At 33.9% G+C, this 18,980-nt stretch overlaps 1 protein-coding gene across 1 annotated transcript; it reads right to left on the reverse strand.

Annotated features, from left to right (window-relative positions):
* Positions 1 to 7,809: 7,809 nt before the first annotated feature.
* Positions 7,810 to 9,564, reverse strand: LOC132163897 (3-ketoacyl-CoA synthase 12-like). The gene has a single exon (XM_059574274.2). The coding sequence runs from the start codon at positions 9,402 to 9,404 to the stop codon at positions 8,013 to 8,015; it is 1,392 nt and encodes a 463-aa protein (XP_059430257.2). The 5' UTR covers positions 9,405 to 9,564; the 3' UTR covers positions 7,810 to 8,012.
* Between the last annotated feature and the right edge of the window lie 9,416 nt (positions 9,565 to 18,980).

Consider the following 18,980-nt stretch of genomic DNA (forward strand, 5'->3'; position numbering starts at 1 on the left):
ATATGTTGGGAGAGCTTGGATCACCGCCTTCAACAAAATCTCCTTTCCTGCTTGAGAGAGAAATTTAAGCTTCCAGTCGTGAAGCCGTTTCCATACTCTCTCTCTAAGGCTCTTGAAAGCTATCATTCGAGAACGACCTACTAAGGCTAGTAAACCCAAGTATGTATCATAGCGCTGTGTAGTGGGTATTCCTGCAACACCCTGAATCAACTCCTTAACCTCAACAGAGGTATTGCGGCTAAAAAAGATCACAGTTTTGTTTGTGTTCATTTTTTGTCCCGATGCCAACTCATATTGATGCAAAATGAGATATAGTTGATTCCATTGGGGGAGAGAGGTCCTGCAAAAAAGAAGGCTGTCATTTGCAAAAAAAAGATGACTGATCTTCGGGCCCCGTTTTGATGTTGGAACTCTCGTTAAAAGCCCCTCCCTACGGGCTTGGTATAACATACAACTCAAAGCCTCTGCACATATGATAAAAAGGTAAGGTGAAATGGGATCTCCTTGGCAAAGACCCCTATAAGGGGTAATCAACCCGTAAGGCGATCCATTTACAATTATTGAATACCTAACCGATTTGACACACATCATAATTAGAGAAATCCACCGTTCATTGAACCCCATCCTCCTCGTAACAGCCTCCAAGAACCTCCATTAAGCCAAGTGTCATATCTCATATATTTTCTTTAATATTTTAAGAGTTATTTAATATCATTTTACTAACTTAAAAATCTAAACATTAATTTTTTAAAAATTCAAAAATATTAAATGACAGTGAAAACACTGGCTTGTCACTTGGCTTGAATGGTTAGCTAACTTTTATATATATATATAAATGCCCAGCATTAATTAATCTGAGCGGTGGAAGGACGAAATGGATGAACAGTACTCAGTACCTGCTGAGATGGACGAAATCTGCCACTGACTAACCTCAAAACTCAAAACCCATAAAAGGTGAAGATGCCCTTTTTTTCATTTAAGTCCCACATGGGAAGGAAATGGTGGATGCTCTATAAAAATGGATGCCAACGCATGCTTTAAAACAAAGAGAGAGAACTAGCTCGTTTATTAAACGCCATGCTATCCGTGAAAACATTGAAAAGCAACTTTTCTGATGTTTTAATTAATAATATTTATTTAGTAAAAAATACTACAAAACTCCAATTGAGATCGATTGGAGGCTTGGCTCGTTAATCTAGCCGAGTTTGAACTAAGCTTGAACTTGATTAGGCTTTTATCAAGCCGAATTCGAACTTAATTTCATAACTCAACTCGAGTTTGAGCCAAGTTCAAGCTTCCAAGTTTTGCATTCAACCCGAGTTCGGCAACTCTAAATTTGACTCGGCTAGAATACAATCCTATTTTGAAAAGTTCTGAAGTAAAACTTTGGTGGGAAGCTTTACTTACCTAAACATGTTAAACACTTTGAATGTAAAATGCATAATAGTGCTCTTAGTAAGATATTTTACTAACTTTTTGTTAAATTTCCTTAAGTGCTTTTGATTTGTACCTCATCTAATTCATTTATATTACATTACGATTGCTCATTATAATCTATTCCCAATTAGAAATCCGAAACTCTTCGCGAAATATTAACTGTTAAATTACCAGTTATCACAAAAACTTAAGTTGATAGGAAGCACTCTCCCTCACGTATAAGTTTAAACTCATTTTTAATAGGTGATGCTCAACATGTGAAATATTGATAGGGATAAGATAAGGTTGAGTTGGAATTACATTAGGATTAGAATGTTAGGATTAGATTAGATTAGATTAGATTAAGGCCCCGTTTGGTTTGCGGAATAGACCCTTGGATTAGACTAGCTAACATTAGGTATAGCTAGTCCTTTGTTTGGTAACACTCTATTCCTGGGAATAGTTTATTCCCATGGGACTACTAATCCCATACACACAGTGTTAGCTAAGCTATTAAAAAATGAGTGGCTTAACTAATCATTTTCTGTGGAATTAAATTAATTGTGTAAATTGCCACAAAAAACCCCACTTGTGGGATGAAATTTCGTTCTCTCTCTGATTCTTCTATATTTCTCTCTCTCTATATATATATATATATCCGTTTCTCTTTTCTACGTCTCTTTATATCGTTCTCTCTCTCTTTCTATTTTCTCTATGATTCTTCTGGTACAATTTTTCTGCAAATGCAAACGATTTTTTTTTTCTCTATGCCGTCTCCCTTCTTTGTACTGTTTCTCTTTTCTTTTCTTCTTCTTCTTCTTTTTTTTTTTTTTTTTTTTTTTTTTTTTTTTTTTAAATTCTGATTTTTTTTTTCTTTTGATTCTCTGTACCGTTTCTCTCTGATTTTATTCTCTCTGTTTCTCTGTTTTTTTATTTATGTACCTTTTTTTATTATTATTATTATGTTTCTCTGAATCTCTTTTTTCTCAGTTTTTTTTTTCTTTGACGGAAAAACACAATCTGCAAGGTTTTTATAAAATACAAATATATAATCTGTTTTTTTTTTTTTTATTATTATTTTTTTATTTCTTTTAATTCTCTGTACATTCTCCAACTATATTTTTTTGATTTCAAGATTGATTTTCCAACTATATTTTTTTTTTATATAAATAATTTTGTAGCATAATTGCAAAAAAAAAAAAAAAAAAAAAAGGCCACATACCTGACATAATTAAAAACAAAAAAAGAAAAAGAAATTATCGTAAAGTTGTTTATGTTTTTTTTTTTTTAAATGAATGAAAGTCCTTAATAATATAAATTATATTTGTATTATAAGGGTATTTTAGGAAATTTTATCACAATATGATTCCATTCACCAACCTATTGCATTGTACCAAACGAATGAATATGATTAGCTAGTCTATTCCAGCGTTATAACCAAACAAAGGAATATGAATAGCTAACCTATTACACACTCTTCTATTCCCAGTAGTAGCTAATCATTTTTCAATGGACTAGACATTCCGCGAACCAAATAATGCCTAATAGTTGAGTTAAAATAGGATTTCAATTATTTAGGATTAGCTATATTTGAATATTTGATATGTTATCTTTTAGTTGTTATCATGTTATCAATTGTAGTCTATTTATAGACTATTTTATTAATGAAGAAAGTAAAGAATGATTTAGACGTATGTCTTTGTGGTTTGTATCCAGCCCTAATTGGATTCACATGTGGTTTGTCTCCAGCCCTAATTGGAGTTCACTATCAATATCAATTTCCCTTTTCCATCTCTATCAATCATCCATAATCCATCATTCACGTACGATTCTATCAATTGGTATCAGAGCAGTTGAATTCCCCATTCAAAATCACCCAAAACCACCACCAGCCTTCCACCTCAAAGCCAACAATGTCTGTCAAAGTCCCCTTGAGTGCATATCAACTATAAGCAATTCGGGAAGCACTTATTGAGCGGATGATCGAGCAAGTGAGTGAGTGTTTCAAGCAATTCCGACTTGACAACATTTCAGCACCTGCCGTCCCACTCGCCCAACCTAAGACCTACAAACAGCCCCAACCACCAAAAATTAGCAGCAAGCTGCACAACCCGTGCCACACCAACAATTATCGGAGCCCGCGTCCCACGACGCCATCACCACAAGCGCCGTTGTTCCTTTCAGCCACCACCGATAGCCGCACGCCTTATCACCGCTCATCCCGACTGCAAATCCAACAAGCACCAGACCCATAAGCTCCGACAACGCCAACCCACAGGCCACAACCCCATGTCGCCACAATTTAGTTCCTCGAATATGATTGTTGCCTACGCAAACGCAAAACCCATCTTCACCCTAAACGAATAAGCATCTCGAAAAAGAACGGCCTATTCACGAACTTTATTCAGAACAATAAAAGAAGAAGAAGAAGAAGAAGAAGACGTTTTGAATTCTTTGTTTGGTCTAGGAAAAAGAAAAAGAAAAAGAATTGTGGTAGAGAAAAAGTCAAAGAAATTTATCCAAAAAATAAAATAAAATTGGAAGGATAATTTTCTTTTTAATTTTTTTTATAATTCTTTTAATTAAGTGATATTAGTCGGACCTTGAGGACAAGGTCATTTTAAGGGGGTAGGAATGATACGGATAAGATAAGGTTGAGTTGGAATTACATTCCAACTCATTAGGATTAGAATGTTAGGATTAGATTATACTAGATTAATAGTTGAGTTAAAATAGGATTTCAATTATTTAGGATTAGCTTTATTTGAATATTTGATATGTTATCTTTTAGTTGTTATCATGTTATCAATTGTAGTCTATTTATAGACCATTTTATTAATGAAGAAAGTAGAGAATGATTTAGACGTATGTCTTTGTGGTTTGTATCCAACCCTAATTAAATTCACTTGTGGTTTGTCTCCTGCCCTAATTGGAGTTCACTATCAATATCAATTTCCCTTTTCCATCTCTATCAATCATCCATAATCCATCATTCACTAAACGCTTAGGTATATCAATAACAAGGTAACCGCCCTAAGTCCACGTCTCATTATATTTTTCTTAAATTTTATATTTAATAAATCCTTTATTAAATGAGAAGATAAACAACAAGCATCAATTGGGTATTTGATTTTTTATTTATTTTTTGTTATTTGGAAGCATTCTGTGGTTCCTGTGTACCGTTGGCTTAAAAGAGCTCCGATGCCGAAATATTGGGTGAATAACGCAGGTGAGGGGGGCAAGCAGAAAAGCTGGCGAACAAGGAGAGCTCAAGGGGAGCATTAATGGCGGTGTTGGTGGGTCTTGTAACGCAGAATTGATTGCGCTCACTCATCATCCCCTTTTTCTCGCTTTTGACAGATCACACGAAGTTATTCACCGAAAGGCAAGACAGATGATACAAGCCTTTTTGTCCAATGGTTAGGTGGACAAAATCACAAAACCAAAACTCTACTTTTTCTACTAATTTTTATTTTTATTTATCTATTTCCAAAATTAACCCTTTTTTTTTACACCACAAAACAACAACCCAAATTGTAATCACTTTTTTTATTTTTTTTTATTTTTTTTATTTTATTTTAATAATTACAAATATTAAACAAGTGTCAAGAACTATGGCTATGATTGTAGAATTTCTTTTTCTTTATAAAATAATAACATTAACAAACAATTAAATATAAAACACTTTTTTAAAATAAAAGCAAAAAATACTACCAAAAACACATTAATATATAAACAAAGCATCATGTCACATTCTTTAAAACTAAAAAAGATATTTTCTAAAATCAGCAGGGCAACAAGTTTAAGTGAGAAGTTTTTCTTATATATAAATATTGAATAAATAATATTTATTTTAATCTTAATATTGTATTTTTATTTAAAATCATTATTTTCTTTTTATTAATACATTTTGAAGACTTTTCTTATTTTTCTCGTCATTCAATCTAAATTGAGGTCGGAGCACATTGGAGACAAGTTTTTTTTTTTTTTTTTTTGAATAAATGACTGATCTTATTCAAAAAAATTTTGGAGTGAAAACAAAACATCTAGAGCCACAAACCGACTCTAAATACCAAGGAACTCTAAACAACAGGAGCAGGAGCAGAACTCTCTAAGGTAACTACATCGTAAATAAAATTCAGGACTTCTTTCATCCAAACTCTATGTTCACCATTGATTCCAACTGCCCTTACTAATCCATGAGCTGCCCCATTTGCTTCGCGTCTTACATGCTCCACCCTCTAGCTCCTAAAACCCGGCAGAATAGTATGTATGTCTTCAATGATCTGACCAAAAATACTCTAGTTTGCTCCTCCTTTTACCGCTTGAATGACTGCTTTTGAATCTCCTTCCAGCACAATGTTTTGAAAGCCCAATTCACGGCAGAACTCCACTGCTCTAAGGGCTCCCATTGCCTCTGTTACTATAGGCTCAGGGCTTCCTTCTTGAAGTGAGCATGATGCTGCACACATTGGAGACAAGTTTTAATTATATTAAGGTGACAATTTTAATTAATTAAAATTGTCACCTTAAAGAAAGTTATAACATATGCAATTAAGTTGAACATAATTTCATGGATGCAACTTCAACGACAAGGAAAATGATCATCTCCATTTCAAATTTCCTCAATTTCTTTCGGTTGGTGCAGTTAGAAGGGCAAAATTGTCCATTTTTTTTTATGTTAGTTGAATATAAATCTTCTTTAAGATTAAGGTATTGCAAAATTTAATGCGCTCATTCCTGTCATTTTGATAAGGAAAATGCTAAAGGTTCAACTTTTTTGTCTAACATAAGTCCAACTTTTGCCTTATTTTTTTATTTTTTTATTTTTTTTATTTAAATAAAATAAAAAATGGAAAAAATGTTTGAAGCAACCCTATCTATTTTTTGTCTTTGTTTTATTTGGTATTTTTTTTTTAATAAAAAATAAAAATAGTATTTTGACATTATTATGAAGAATGACATTATTTTGAAAAATGGTATTATGAAGAAAAATACAAATTTTCATTTAAAAAAAAAATACAAAATAAAAGAAAGACAAAAAATAGATAGGGTTGCTTCAGACATTTTCTCCATTTTTGATTTCACTTTAAAAAAAAAAATTAAAAAATAAGGCAAAAATTAGAGTTGAGAAAAAAGTTGGATTTATTTTGATAATTCCTAGTTTTTCGGTGGAGATTTATTTTTGTATAATTCCACTTCATCTTAATTGTGCACGTGGCAAATGGGGCCCATGCATGAACTCGTTGAGCCCAGATGTGGATTGAAAGGTAGGGCAATTGCCCAATTTATATGTTATTTATGACACAACCGGGGTTCATGTGGTGGACCATGCTGGTCGGACAACCATATATTTGTTTTATGGTTACTATATCGGGTGGTTGTATTTAACCATATATTTGTTTTTTGCTATATGCCGTGTCCCGGACTTGCCAAGCATTTTGGTTAACTAGGACTTAATTATCTTATAATGCTACATATTACACAAATATTCCACAAAACTAAGGAAACAGATGAACGGGAAGAGGAGCATGTCCCTTTTAAGTGAAGAGAAATGATAATTTTGCCATTCACTTAAAATGAATCCATTTATTTATTTTTTATTTTTAATAAAAGCTAATCTAAAAACCATTAGACCTTATTATATTAACTTTGTAAATAATATTAATGGAATGGTTGTATGGTAAATATTTTGCGTGCTTCTCATTTATGTATGCACTTCAATGTTTTACCTATTAAATGGGTTACTTAATTATTAGAAAAAAAACTTACTTAAAAAGATGGACCATTGTTGTACTCTCATAATCTAGTGATCCTATAATTCCTATTTCCTCACGTATTACGAGGAAGAAAATTTTAGAAACTAAATTAAAAAAATAAATTTATATTAATATTATTAAAAAAAAAAGTATTTCTCACATATTTTAAAAAAAACTATAACATGTCAAAAAAAAAAAAAACTAAAACAATTTTAGAGGCTAATATTTAAAAAAAAAAAAAAAAAATTCTCTCAACTTAATTAATTACCTGAGCAAGTTAATATGTACGTAAACGTTAACAAAAAGTTTTGAGGAGTCGTGCATGCAATGAATGCTCCTAACAACATAAACTCTGTTTTTCTGGGCGAATTAATTAATATGTTAACAAAGTTTCCAGGATTCGTACATGCATGAATGCTCTTAACACCCTCAAACAAGTACAAAACCGCGTGATATATAATTCACATGCAATTTCTTGTACGATCGAAAACAGGAATAAACACATATCCATCACACTTGATTAGTGGTAATCAAAAACTAATTAATAACCTTCTTCTATCTATTTCTTTCAGAAAAAAAGAAAAAAAGAAAAAGCAAGTACCCATTATTGTTTCTGTTCGCGGAGAGTAGTTTTCCACCTCACGTTCCTGTATAAGTTTTTAGGATCGAGACCAGAGCAATAAGAAGGTGACGTATAACATTATTCAGATGAAATTTCAACAATAATATTCAAGAAGCTGTTCTTATAGTGTACAGAGAAATAATTCAAAATAGGGTAAGAAAGAAATTAAAGCCAGTACTTTTAATAAACCATAAGTAAAAGTGTTTTTTTTTTTTTTAAGAGTCGTGGAGTTTGAAGGTGCTTTCATCCTCCTGGTTGATCCAACCGAACTTGGCCATGAAAGGGTTTTCCAAGCGCTCTGGTGGGTAGCCATCAATGCAATCCTTCCAAACATTTCCTTCGCCGGTCAAATCCCTCACCACCTCCCACAAACAGCTGTTGCATTTAAAGCCGGCACCGAAGCTTATCATCAACACCCTGTCACCCTTCTTCAGCCGCTTCTTCGCCTCCATGTACCCCAAAACATACCAGAGGCTACTCGCCGACGTGTTTCCGAACCGGTGCAGTGTCATCCTCGCCGGCTCCAGATCGTGCTCGCTAAGGTCGAGGTTCATTCCGATGCCGTCGATCACCGCCTTCCCGCCGGTATGGAGGCAGAAATGTTCGACCCCGGTTTTGAAGTTCACAGCTGTTTTTGTTCCCCCGGTTTTGTTGGACCCGGTTCGTCTCATTTTCCTGACAAGAGACAAAACCAGAAACCTCAGAAGCTCCCTCATCGGAAGAATCTTCGGCGACATCTCCCGTAGGTTGTCGACGAAAGCGCGTGTAGCGGCTTTCGGAAGACTCTTGCCGAGATGAAACCCGAGCTTCCCTTGCGGATCTTCCATCTGCATACAGCAGCCGTACGAGTCATCTCTAGCGCCGTGGTGTGTTCGTATGAGGTACTTCAGTTTGAGCAACGATTTGTGTTTCAACGCGCGTTTGTTGGTCAAAAGCAACGCGCAGCCACCGGACCGGAACAAACAGTTTGAGAGAATCATCGATCTGTCGTTCCCGCAATACCAGTTGGGGCTCAGGGACTCGGAAGTCACGACGAGAGCGTACAAATTCTTGTACGACTTGAACAGATTTCTGACGAGATCGACGGAGATAAGGCTGGCGCTGCACCCCATTCCGGTGAGGTTAAAGACCTTAATATCCTCCCTCAATTTGTAATGGTTGATTATTCTTGCGGCTAAGGAAGGAACGGTGGAGAGCATGGAGACGTTAACGACGAGAACATCGATTTCCAAAGGAGAAATCCCCGACTTGGACAACAGCCTTGCCACGCTGTCCTCGTAAAACTCCTCCATCTCCGACAGCGAATCCCGCAAGGTGGGATTGTTTTCCCTGCCGGAAAAGACGATTCTTGGCCCGTACGTGTTCTCGCCAATGCCGGAGTTGACAATGGCTTTCAGGAGGAACTTGTACTCCGACAGACCAAGATTCGTCGCCCTCTTCATTAGCTCCCCGCAGAACTCCGTCCCCAGCATCCTCTCCTCCGCCGGCTTGTGGCATTCATACTCCAAAATGTAGCATTCTTTATCTCTTTTCTCATCGACCCACTTCCAGATCATGAACACCAAATAGAAAACCGGCACAGCAAACAGTAAAGTGAGAATCTCCATGTGAGAGACACAGAGAGAGAGAGAGAGATAGAGAGAGAGAGAGACAGAGACAGAGAGAGAGAGAGAGAGAGAGGATTTAGTTTTGGTTAGAAAGGAATTCAAATGGTTTTCTTATATAAACAAAGCGCGTGAGTTGGACATGTGAAAATCCTTAATGCCCAATTCCATCACTCAACTCCCAACGAACTGATTTGCGTATAAATCTTTATTACAAATCAAACGCCCCGGTGGGGGGGTCACACCTTAGGCGTGCGAGTGCGACGAACATTTCCATTTTCTCAAAGCCCGATCGGCAGACGTCAACTTAATTTAATATAATTTAATTAATTCCAATAATGCTATTTTATTTCGTATTTTTAAAGCGAAGATGTCGTCGTTTCATTTACTTGCTTACCCAATGTGGTTACCAACATTTAAGTAGGATATAGGTGGTAGATGTATAGAATTAATTATACCACTCAATTATTTAAGAAATAAAATAAAATAAAAATTGTTGATTGATGATATATCTACAATTATGCCCCCCAATGCTATAACAAATCACCTAGCTAGCTAGTAGCTACGTATGTTGCTCGTATATAAAGTGATTTGATGACAATAATGCAGTGCACTATGGTCTATGAGCTGCTATAGTTGAATGTCCTAATCTCTTCTAGAGAGCTAGCTAAGGGAGAAATTAAACAAGTTCATTTGTTACCATATAGTACAATTTTGTATAGTTCTTTACCTAAGTTTCCCCAAATCACAGTGAAAGAAAGCACAAAATTACAACTCATTGACCCGTGATATATATATGCTTGGAGTTGGATATATTGGTGCCGTTTGGCAACCAAGATGGTGTTACACCGCACTGTTTATAATAATAATAATAAAAAAAACTAAAAAAATAATAATTATTGGTATAAAAAAAATGAAAAAAATTATATTGTAGTAATTTTTTTATTTAAATAATAATAAAAAATAAATAAATTGATATAAAAAAGTCAGTTAAGTTGGTGGGCCGAGTGCTTTAAGAACAAAGACAGCAAATTACACGAGAGCTTTCAGGTAATTAGAGAGTTGGGGTTGGAATTTTCCATCAAGGCATTTATGGTTTATACTTTATATGTTTTTATTTATTTATTTTTACTTTGCTTTCAAATCAGTCAAGCTTGGGACCCAACTAATTTTTCGAGCTTTCAATGCCCCGTTGAGAAATTGTTCAATCTGATTCTCATAGTCAGCGCGAGTACCTGCTCGCTAGACATTACGTTATCAATGACGTCTTGGGTCATGGATTCGGTGCAACATTATGACATTTACCCCTTAAATTTATAAAAAATATCGGGTAAAGTGGACTTAACTCTTTCAAATTATTACTTCAATGACAATTTACCTTCTAAATTATTAATATAATAATAATGTACCCTCAATTTTAACAAAATGACAAAATTATTCTTACTAAAATAAAAATAAAAATAATAATATTTTTTTTTTTTCAAAATTTTAAGAGTATTTTTTTCTTATTAAAAATTTTATAGGGGTAATTTCGTTATTTTGCTAGGATTGGGGAGGGGGGTATATTGTCATTGTTTTGATAGTTTATGGGGTAAATTGTCACAATTAATAGTTTGTAGGGTAGATTATCATTTGGGCGGTAGTTTGAAGAAATTAAGTGGACTTTACCCTAAATGATACTAAATATACTTTTTATACTATTATTATATAATGTGGTAGTAAATATCAACCATTAATTTTTTGTTTGGGAAATTATATTTAAACATGCCAAAAAATTTTTGTCCCTAAGTTTTTTTTTTTTTTTTCTTTTTCGACAATTTACTCAATTGGCCAATCGAAATTATAATAAAATCCATGTCGTCATTTTTTTTAAACTGCCGTTAGATTGGTTAAAACGCACCGTTTTACCATGTCAGCATAATAATTTTTTATTTAATTTTTTTTTAAAGAAAAAAAATAGAAGGGGTCACCGAAAGCCACCCCTGGCCACCCCAAACCACCCTTGGGGTGGCTTCCGGCTGGGGGTGGCCTGCAGGCCAACCTAAACCCTAAGGGTGGCTGCAAGCCACCCCTTGGGTGGTTACGGGTGGCCCGCAAGCCACCCCTAACCACCCAAAGGGTGACCCTCATGGGGTTGCCGCGATCCACCCCTAGGGTTTAGGGTGGCCTGCGGGCCACTCCCAGCCCCTGGGGGTGGCCGGAAGCCACCCTAGTGGTGGTTTGCCCACCCCTAGGGTGGTTTTCGGCCACCCCAAGCGTGGTTTGGGGTGGCCAGGGGTGGCCGAAAGCCACCCCTTCTATTTATTTATTTTAATTTTTTATTAATTTTTTAAAAATTAATAAAAAATTATTATGTTGACGTGGCAAAATGGTGCATTTCAACTAATTTAACGACAGTTAAAAAAAAATTGACGGTAAGAATTTTTTTGGCATTTCGATTGACCCAGAGAGTAAATTGTCGAAAAAAAAAACTTAGGGACAAAAAAATTTTGGTGTGTTTACCCAAGATGTTTAGATAATTTCTTAAAAGTTAAATTTATCCTATTTCTCATCATATTATGCCGCATCATGTTGTAAAAGTTTTTTTGTAAGCCTAACATTTCTTCATTTTTTTTTTCTTATTTTGAATTTCTTTGTCACGTGTCAATTTTGGGACAAGGTTCCATGACTTCAACCTTTAGCTTTGTTTGGTAACAAGCATGTATAGTGAGTTTTTAGTTTGAAGTGAATGATATGATATAAAATAGATATGAGTTTTAAATTTTTTGTATAAAAAAGTAAAAAATATTTGTTTTATAGTAATTTTTGTTTTGTTTAAATAATAATAAAAAGTAAAAATATTAAGAAGTTACATTTTTTAAAAAACAATTGGAATTTGTGAGGTCTTTTGCCAAACAAGGCAATTATTGATCCATGAATACAGGCAAAAGGGCCATTGGGTTAAGAAAAAGAAAAACCATGGGTACATGTGCTGGGACGGAATAAGATATTTGGGCAGAATAACATTTAATTTATCTACCTTTTTGCAGCAAATTAAATGGGCTAGCTCTTGTTGCTGTTAGGTTGACATCTAAATATTTTGCACCAAATTTAAATCAAACTTTATAATTCATCTTTCGGGTTAAAGTTAATGTGGCCAACAATTTTGTAAAGAGAAGAGCTTTCTTGAAAGGGTACTGAGGAAAAGGTTAGGCCCACCTCACCTGATTGGTAATTTACATTGAGAAAAAAAGAATGCAAAATATTTCATTAAAGAGATGATAATGAGTGAATGAATAATTCAAAAGGAGTCATGATTCAGGGCACGCCTGGCGTGCTTCAACAGTGAAGCACGCCAGGCTAAATTTTTTTTTTTTTTTTTTTCAAAAAAATTAAAATAATAAAAAAAAATCACGGCCGGCGTGCTTCACTGTTGAAGCACACCGGGCGTGCTCAATATCTTTACCCATTCAAAAGAGATGCCAACTTCTTTTTTTTTTTTTTAATTTTTTTTTTTTGTACATGTATGTAGCCAAAAAAAAAAAAAAAATTTATTAAAAAAGGTAGTAATTTTTAAATATATAGACATAAACATTTCTATACGGTTATGCCTTATAACTTAATATGAAATTAAGTTTAAGACTTGTTTGGTTTTATTTTACTTAAACACGTGTGCGCACATATATAGACGGATTATATGTATCAATGGATTTGTTTATTTACGTAAATTCGGACCCTACCCCCTCCCCCCCCAAAAAAAAAATCTTAGTTCTATTAGTGGTTATTAATGCATGTATTTGTATTTTGGCTTTGATATATAAACCTCTCTATACAATATTATGTATGATTAAATATTTAGTACTTTTTTCTACATGATATCAGAGTATATGTTTGAATAACCTTTTCACATTTCTCCTCTTTATTTCCCGCCTCCTCTCTATCTTTCCAACAAATCATGTAGCTTTGCCTTCTTTAGTTCTCCCTCTTCCAAGCATCGTTTCAAGCAAGTGATTACACCAATTGAAGAGCAATGCTACACTTATCAATTTTTCTCCTCAAAAGTTGGTTCTCAAGTTATATGTAACCATCTTATGAGAAGATAGTGACACATTTCCCAAAATAATAAATATCATGGAATAAAGACACATCATTTGAGAACCAATTTTTGAGAAGAAGATTTGGTAAGTGTAACATTTTCCTCAATTGGAACCTTAGAAGACGATCTATCCAAAGTTGCCGAGATCAGTCCCATCAGAATTGTCACATGCCCACGTGTGCAACTCGAAGGATTTGATCATGCAAATCCAGGCCGCCATGACCAACACATCAAGGAGGCAATCGCACCAATCGGCAAATCCCACAACGATGATTCTAGCGCCGCCAACCATTGAAGGTCTCACACATTTCATGCGTCACTGTTGTTATTCGCCATGAATTCCATGCGCCATCACACCTCCTACTCAAGCCATTGCCACATGTCATTCTAAAAAACTGCCACGCCAGCCTTAACATAGTATGTCAGGTTTGACCATTGAACCTTGACTATGTGTTTTCTACTCAAATTTTTATTATGATTTCATATTTTTGGGTATGTTTTTGCATTTGACATCTCTAAATGGCGCAAAATGAGCTTCTCGTCATATTCAGGTTACATTGGATGGCACAAATTACACATTTTGGTTCGATCAATGTGAGGTTTTCTCAATGGTCGCAAGCTCTAGTTTTATGTGATTGGAGATCTCAAAAAGCCCACTAAAAAATCTATTGAGACAAAGGACTCTTTTTGCACTCACTTCATTGATTAGGATAACAATCATTATCAGATTATTACGTGGTTATGTAACACCATAATTCCATCTTTTTCAGCGCTATTTGGCAGTTAGGAGGATTTTAAGGGTGCTTAAGATATGCTTGCCTCTCTCTATTTATCTACTATTGGTTTTCTAGATACCAGCTTATGCTTGATTTTTATCATTTGAAGTAGGAGTCAAGATAGACTATCAATGATTTCTTTGCTCGCATGCAATTTTTATGAGATCAGCATTCGCATTGACTGTAACACTTCATTCAAACATGTGGCAATTAAATCTTTTACAAATCACCAGTTTAAGCATAAAAGTATACTATTGCCTTTTTAAATACATTTTATGTATGCTAATTCATGTATAAAAATACTATACTTTTTATATACAAAATATAATATAATGTTGTATTTTATTGTCAATCGGCCTAATATCTCATATGTAGTCTGTGAGGTGAGCTAATTCATGCATGGCTGCTTCACACTTCACTCATTGTTTTTTGTAGTGATTTGCATTATTTGCTACCTCAAGAGGACATTATTTCATGGTCTACATTTCTCCTTTTAGTCCCCTCTTCAATTATGTGTTTATATTGATTTCATTTGGGAAGGTGATCCAACATCTCGTTGTTCAACTTCTGATTACTGTTTGCTACTTGACACATGTTTTATTTCTTGGAGAAATAAGAAACAAACTGTTGTTGCTTGATCTAGCACTGAGGTATAATATCATGCTCTAACTAAACCACCTTGAAGCTTCTTTGGTTGTGATGGCTATTACATGATATATGTGTATCTATCTCCTCTTGTACTCCTCTATACAGTGGCAATATGAGTGCTATTCAGATCGACCATAATGATGTTTTTCATGAACATACCAGACATATTGAGATTGATTGTCATTAGCTGATTAATTTGTTTGTCATCATCTTCTTCTCATGATCAGGTATAGTCCTCTTCACTGAATCACATCTTCCATGGGGTTATTCCTTTAAGTTATATTATTGGCCTCAAAAGCAACATTCTGGCGATGAAAGAATGACCAGAATGTATATAAATATATATATAGATCGTGGACCTAGAGCTCTAAGAACAAACACATCCAACACGACACAACTTTTCACCCAATTAAGAAGTTAGGTTGGACTTCTGCAGAGTTATTTCCATGGTCCTACTAGGGTTTAGCCTTTATCGCTCGTTGAGAAATATTAGTCCAATCAATCGTCTCAATAGTCAACCCATGCATGTCAATAACAAGTAAACAATTAGTCTTTTTTTGCAAGAATAATTCTAATGCCAAAACCCCATTAATTAGCTGCCTGATTATTATTATTTGGGCATTAAAGGGGCTGGGAAGACTAAAACTTAAGTTAGTTGAAAGAATTAATTAGAAGGATGTGGATATGTCATCCAGTAAACCCCAGTTTGTGATAAGTATTAGAATTCAGAGTCCCACTTGTCCCTGATCCATTATATTGTGCATGCATGCATGGCTCATAAATCTCAAGTCCCACTTGATCACCTGCCTTTCTTTTGTCCAAAGGAAATGATGATATTAAGACGTGAAACTCAAGCAAAAATGATTAATATCCACGCTAGAAATGACTGATATATGTATATTTATATGATAAATTATGTCATTAGGCAACAAAATGTTAAAGAAATATTGAATTTAATTAATCCCCTTGATTTGTTTGGCTTTCTCAACCCCCATGATCCTGCTACTTATGATCCCCTCCCTACTCTCCCCAAATATGGAAGAGTGATGCTTAAAGTATTAATTAAGTCAATTGTGCCATTAGATTAAGCTTATCCATTAATCGAATAGCTAGCTAGATTGCTTACAAATATATGCTGCATAAAAAGATATTAATAATTAGTAATTATTAATTACTAATTAGTAGCCAAATTTGACTACTAATTTGTAGCCAAATTTGACTAGCTAGTTGCCAACGTCAGCTCATTAATAATTAGTAGCCAAATTTGACTCACACACACACGCGCTAGCTTTAATTGAGAAATCCATCAAATCTTTGAATATCTAAAATGGCAAGCTTCTGAAATTTTAACTGCATTATATATCAGAAAAATAACATTTTAAATTTTTGTTTCAAAAGTTGGTTCTCAAATGATGTGTCACCATCTCATGAGTTTGTGACACGTACATTTTCTAAAATAATAAATCTTATGAGATTGTGACACATCATTTGAGAAGCAACTTTTGAGAAGAAAATTTAAAATGTGTAGTACTTCTCTATATATCAAGCTAGCGCCATGCCCATGTATGTTAGGAGCAAGAATATAAGAAGGATAATGTATGGTATAGCCACATCAAACCTCTCTTTTCAGAAGATAAGGAAATTATTAATATGAGATTTGCAGTATTTGAAAGATTGAAGATCATGTTATATTAATTGCATTTTTTAATTGTCATCTTTTGTAATTTTTTTGAATCTGTGTAATTATCATGCTCCATTTTATAGTTTGTCTTTTGGAAACAAACTCAGCAATTGTATATCAAGAAATATTGGATCACTTGAACCAATATTCAAAAACATTTTTCAAATTTGGTATAAGAGGCTTTTTCGGCAAACCCCAAGAATTTTGAATTTTATTTTGATACCACAATGAGCTAATCGTAAATTATGTAAATCAGAGGAATTAATTTCCATTTCTCCTTAATTACTAATTATTCAAAAAGAATAAGTTGATATGAAGATTTTCTTTTTTCTAAAAGTAGAGAATCTATTTAAACTTAACCATATATTTTTTCCAATCTCATTTTAATTTCCTTGAATCTTAAAATGAAAATATACTTCTATAGTTTCCAAACAAACATACAGATTTTTTTATTTATTTTTATTTTTTATTTATTTTTTTATATCCTACAAATTAACACTTCCAAAATTTATCTCTTATACAATTGTTTCAACCATCATCCGATAGTGATAGTTTACAATATTGACTCTAATACCATGCTAAGTTTTTGAAATAATTGGTAATGTAACATGATATACTCTAACAGTGCTGATATATCTTCCATGGCAATTTTACGATCTTGTCTCTAAACGCAAATTGTTATCTCGCACTCCACCTTGAGTTTCAGGGAGGCTATTACTTTAAGTTATATTATTGGCCTCAAAAGCATATATATATCGTGGACCTAGTGCTCTAAGAACAAACACATCCAACACGACACAACTTTTCACCCAATTAAAGAGTTGGGTTGGACTTCTGCAGAGTTATTTCCATGGTCCTACTAGGCATTTATGTCATTTTTTCCACAATTAATTTCCTTTCCAATCAGTCAAGCAAATTGGACCCAACCAATTGCTTGTCAAGCCTTTATCGCCCATTGAGAAATAGTCCAATCTCAATCGTCTCAATCGTCTCAATAGTAAACCCATGCATGTCAATAATAAATAAACAATTAGTCTTTTTTTGCAAGAATAATTCTAATGCCAAAACCCCATTAATTAGCTGCCTGATTATTATTATTATTAGTTGGGCATTAAAGAGGCTGGGAAGACTAAAACTTAAGTTAATTGAAAGAATTAATTAGAAGGATGTGGATATGTCATCCTGTAAACCAGTTTGTGATAAGTATTAGAATTCAGAGTCTCACTTGTCCCTGATCCATTATATTGTGCATGCATGCATGGCTCATAAATCTCAAGTCCCACTTGATCACCTGCCTTTCTTTTGTCCAAAGGAAATGATGATATTAAGACGTGAAACTCAAGCAAAAATGATTAATATCCATGCTAGAAATGACTGATATGTATATTTATATGATAAATTATGTCATTAGGCAACAAACTGTTAAAGAAATATTGAATTTAATTAATTCCCTTGATTTGTTTGGCTTTCTCATCCCCCATGATCCTGCTACTTATTCCCTCCCCACTCTCCCAAGAAAAACGAAAAAGAAAGTGCAAATATGGAAGAGAGATGCTTAAAGTATTAATTAAGTCAATTATGCCATTGGATTAACCTTATCCATTAATCGAATAGCTAGCTAGATTGCTTACAGATATATGCACGATACTTCTTCTGCATAAAAAGATATTACTCACTATATATATATATATATATATGTCATTTAAATTCCAAGTCAAATTTGGCTACTAATTATTAATGAGTTGACTTGGCCGGGTAACAATTAACAAATGAACTGACCTTGGCCACAAGAACCCTTGTTGCAATCAGGATAAGTCAGCAAGCTTTAATTGAGAAATCCATCAAATCTTTGAATATCTAAAATGGCAAACTTCTTACTCGGTCCCGCGGCGTCTAACCAAAATTTTAACTTCATTATATATCAAAAAAATGTTAAACATTCTAAATTTTTGTTATGAAAGTTGGCTCATAAATAATGTGTTACAATCTCATGAGTTTGTAACACATTTTATGAGATAATAAATCTCATGAGATGATGACACATCATTTGATAACCAACTTTTGAGAATAAAATTTGGGATATATAGTACTTTTCTATATATCAACTAGCGCCATGCCATGTATGTTAGGAGCAAGAATATATGAAGGATAATGTAGGGTATAGCCACATCAGCAGCTAGGTCGATGCAGCTGATAAAGCTCAAACCTCTCTTTTTCAGAAGATAAGGAAATTATTAATATGAGATTTGCAGTATTTGAAAGATTGAAGATCATGTTATATTAATTGCATTTTCTAATTGTCATCTTTTGTAATTTTTTTGAATCTGTGTAATTATCATGCTCCATTTTATCGATTGAAAATAAATTAAATTAATCCAATTAGTTTATAAAGCCAATTA

This window comes from Corylus avellana, chromosome 8 (assembly GCF_965113065.1).
Source record: "Corylus avellana chromosome 8, dhCorAvel1.hap1.2, whole genome shotgun sequence".
Taxonomy (NCBI): Eukaryota; Viridiplantae; Streptophyta; class Magnoliopsida; order Fagales; family Betulaceae; genus Corylus; species Corylus avellana.

What these genes read in the sequence shown, in the direction of transcription:
- LOC132163897 (XM_059574274.2), bottom strand. Translation starts at nt 9,404, where the DNA reads ATGGAGATTCTCACTTTACTGTTTGCTGTGCCGGTTTTCTATTTGGTG.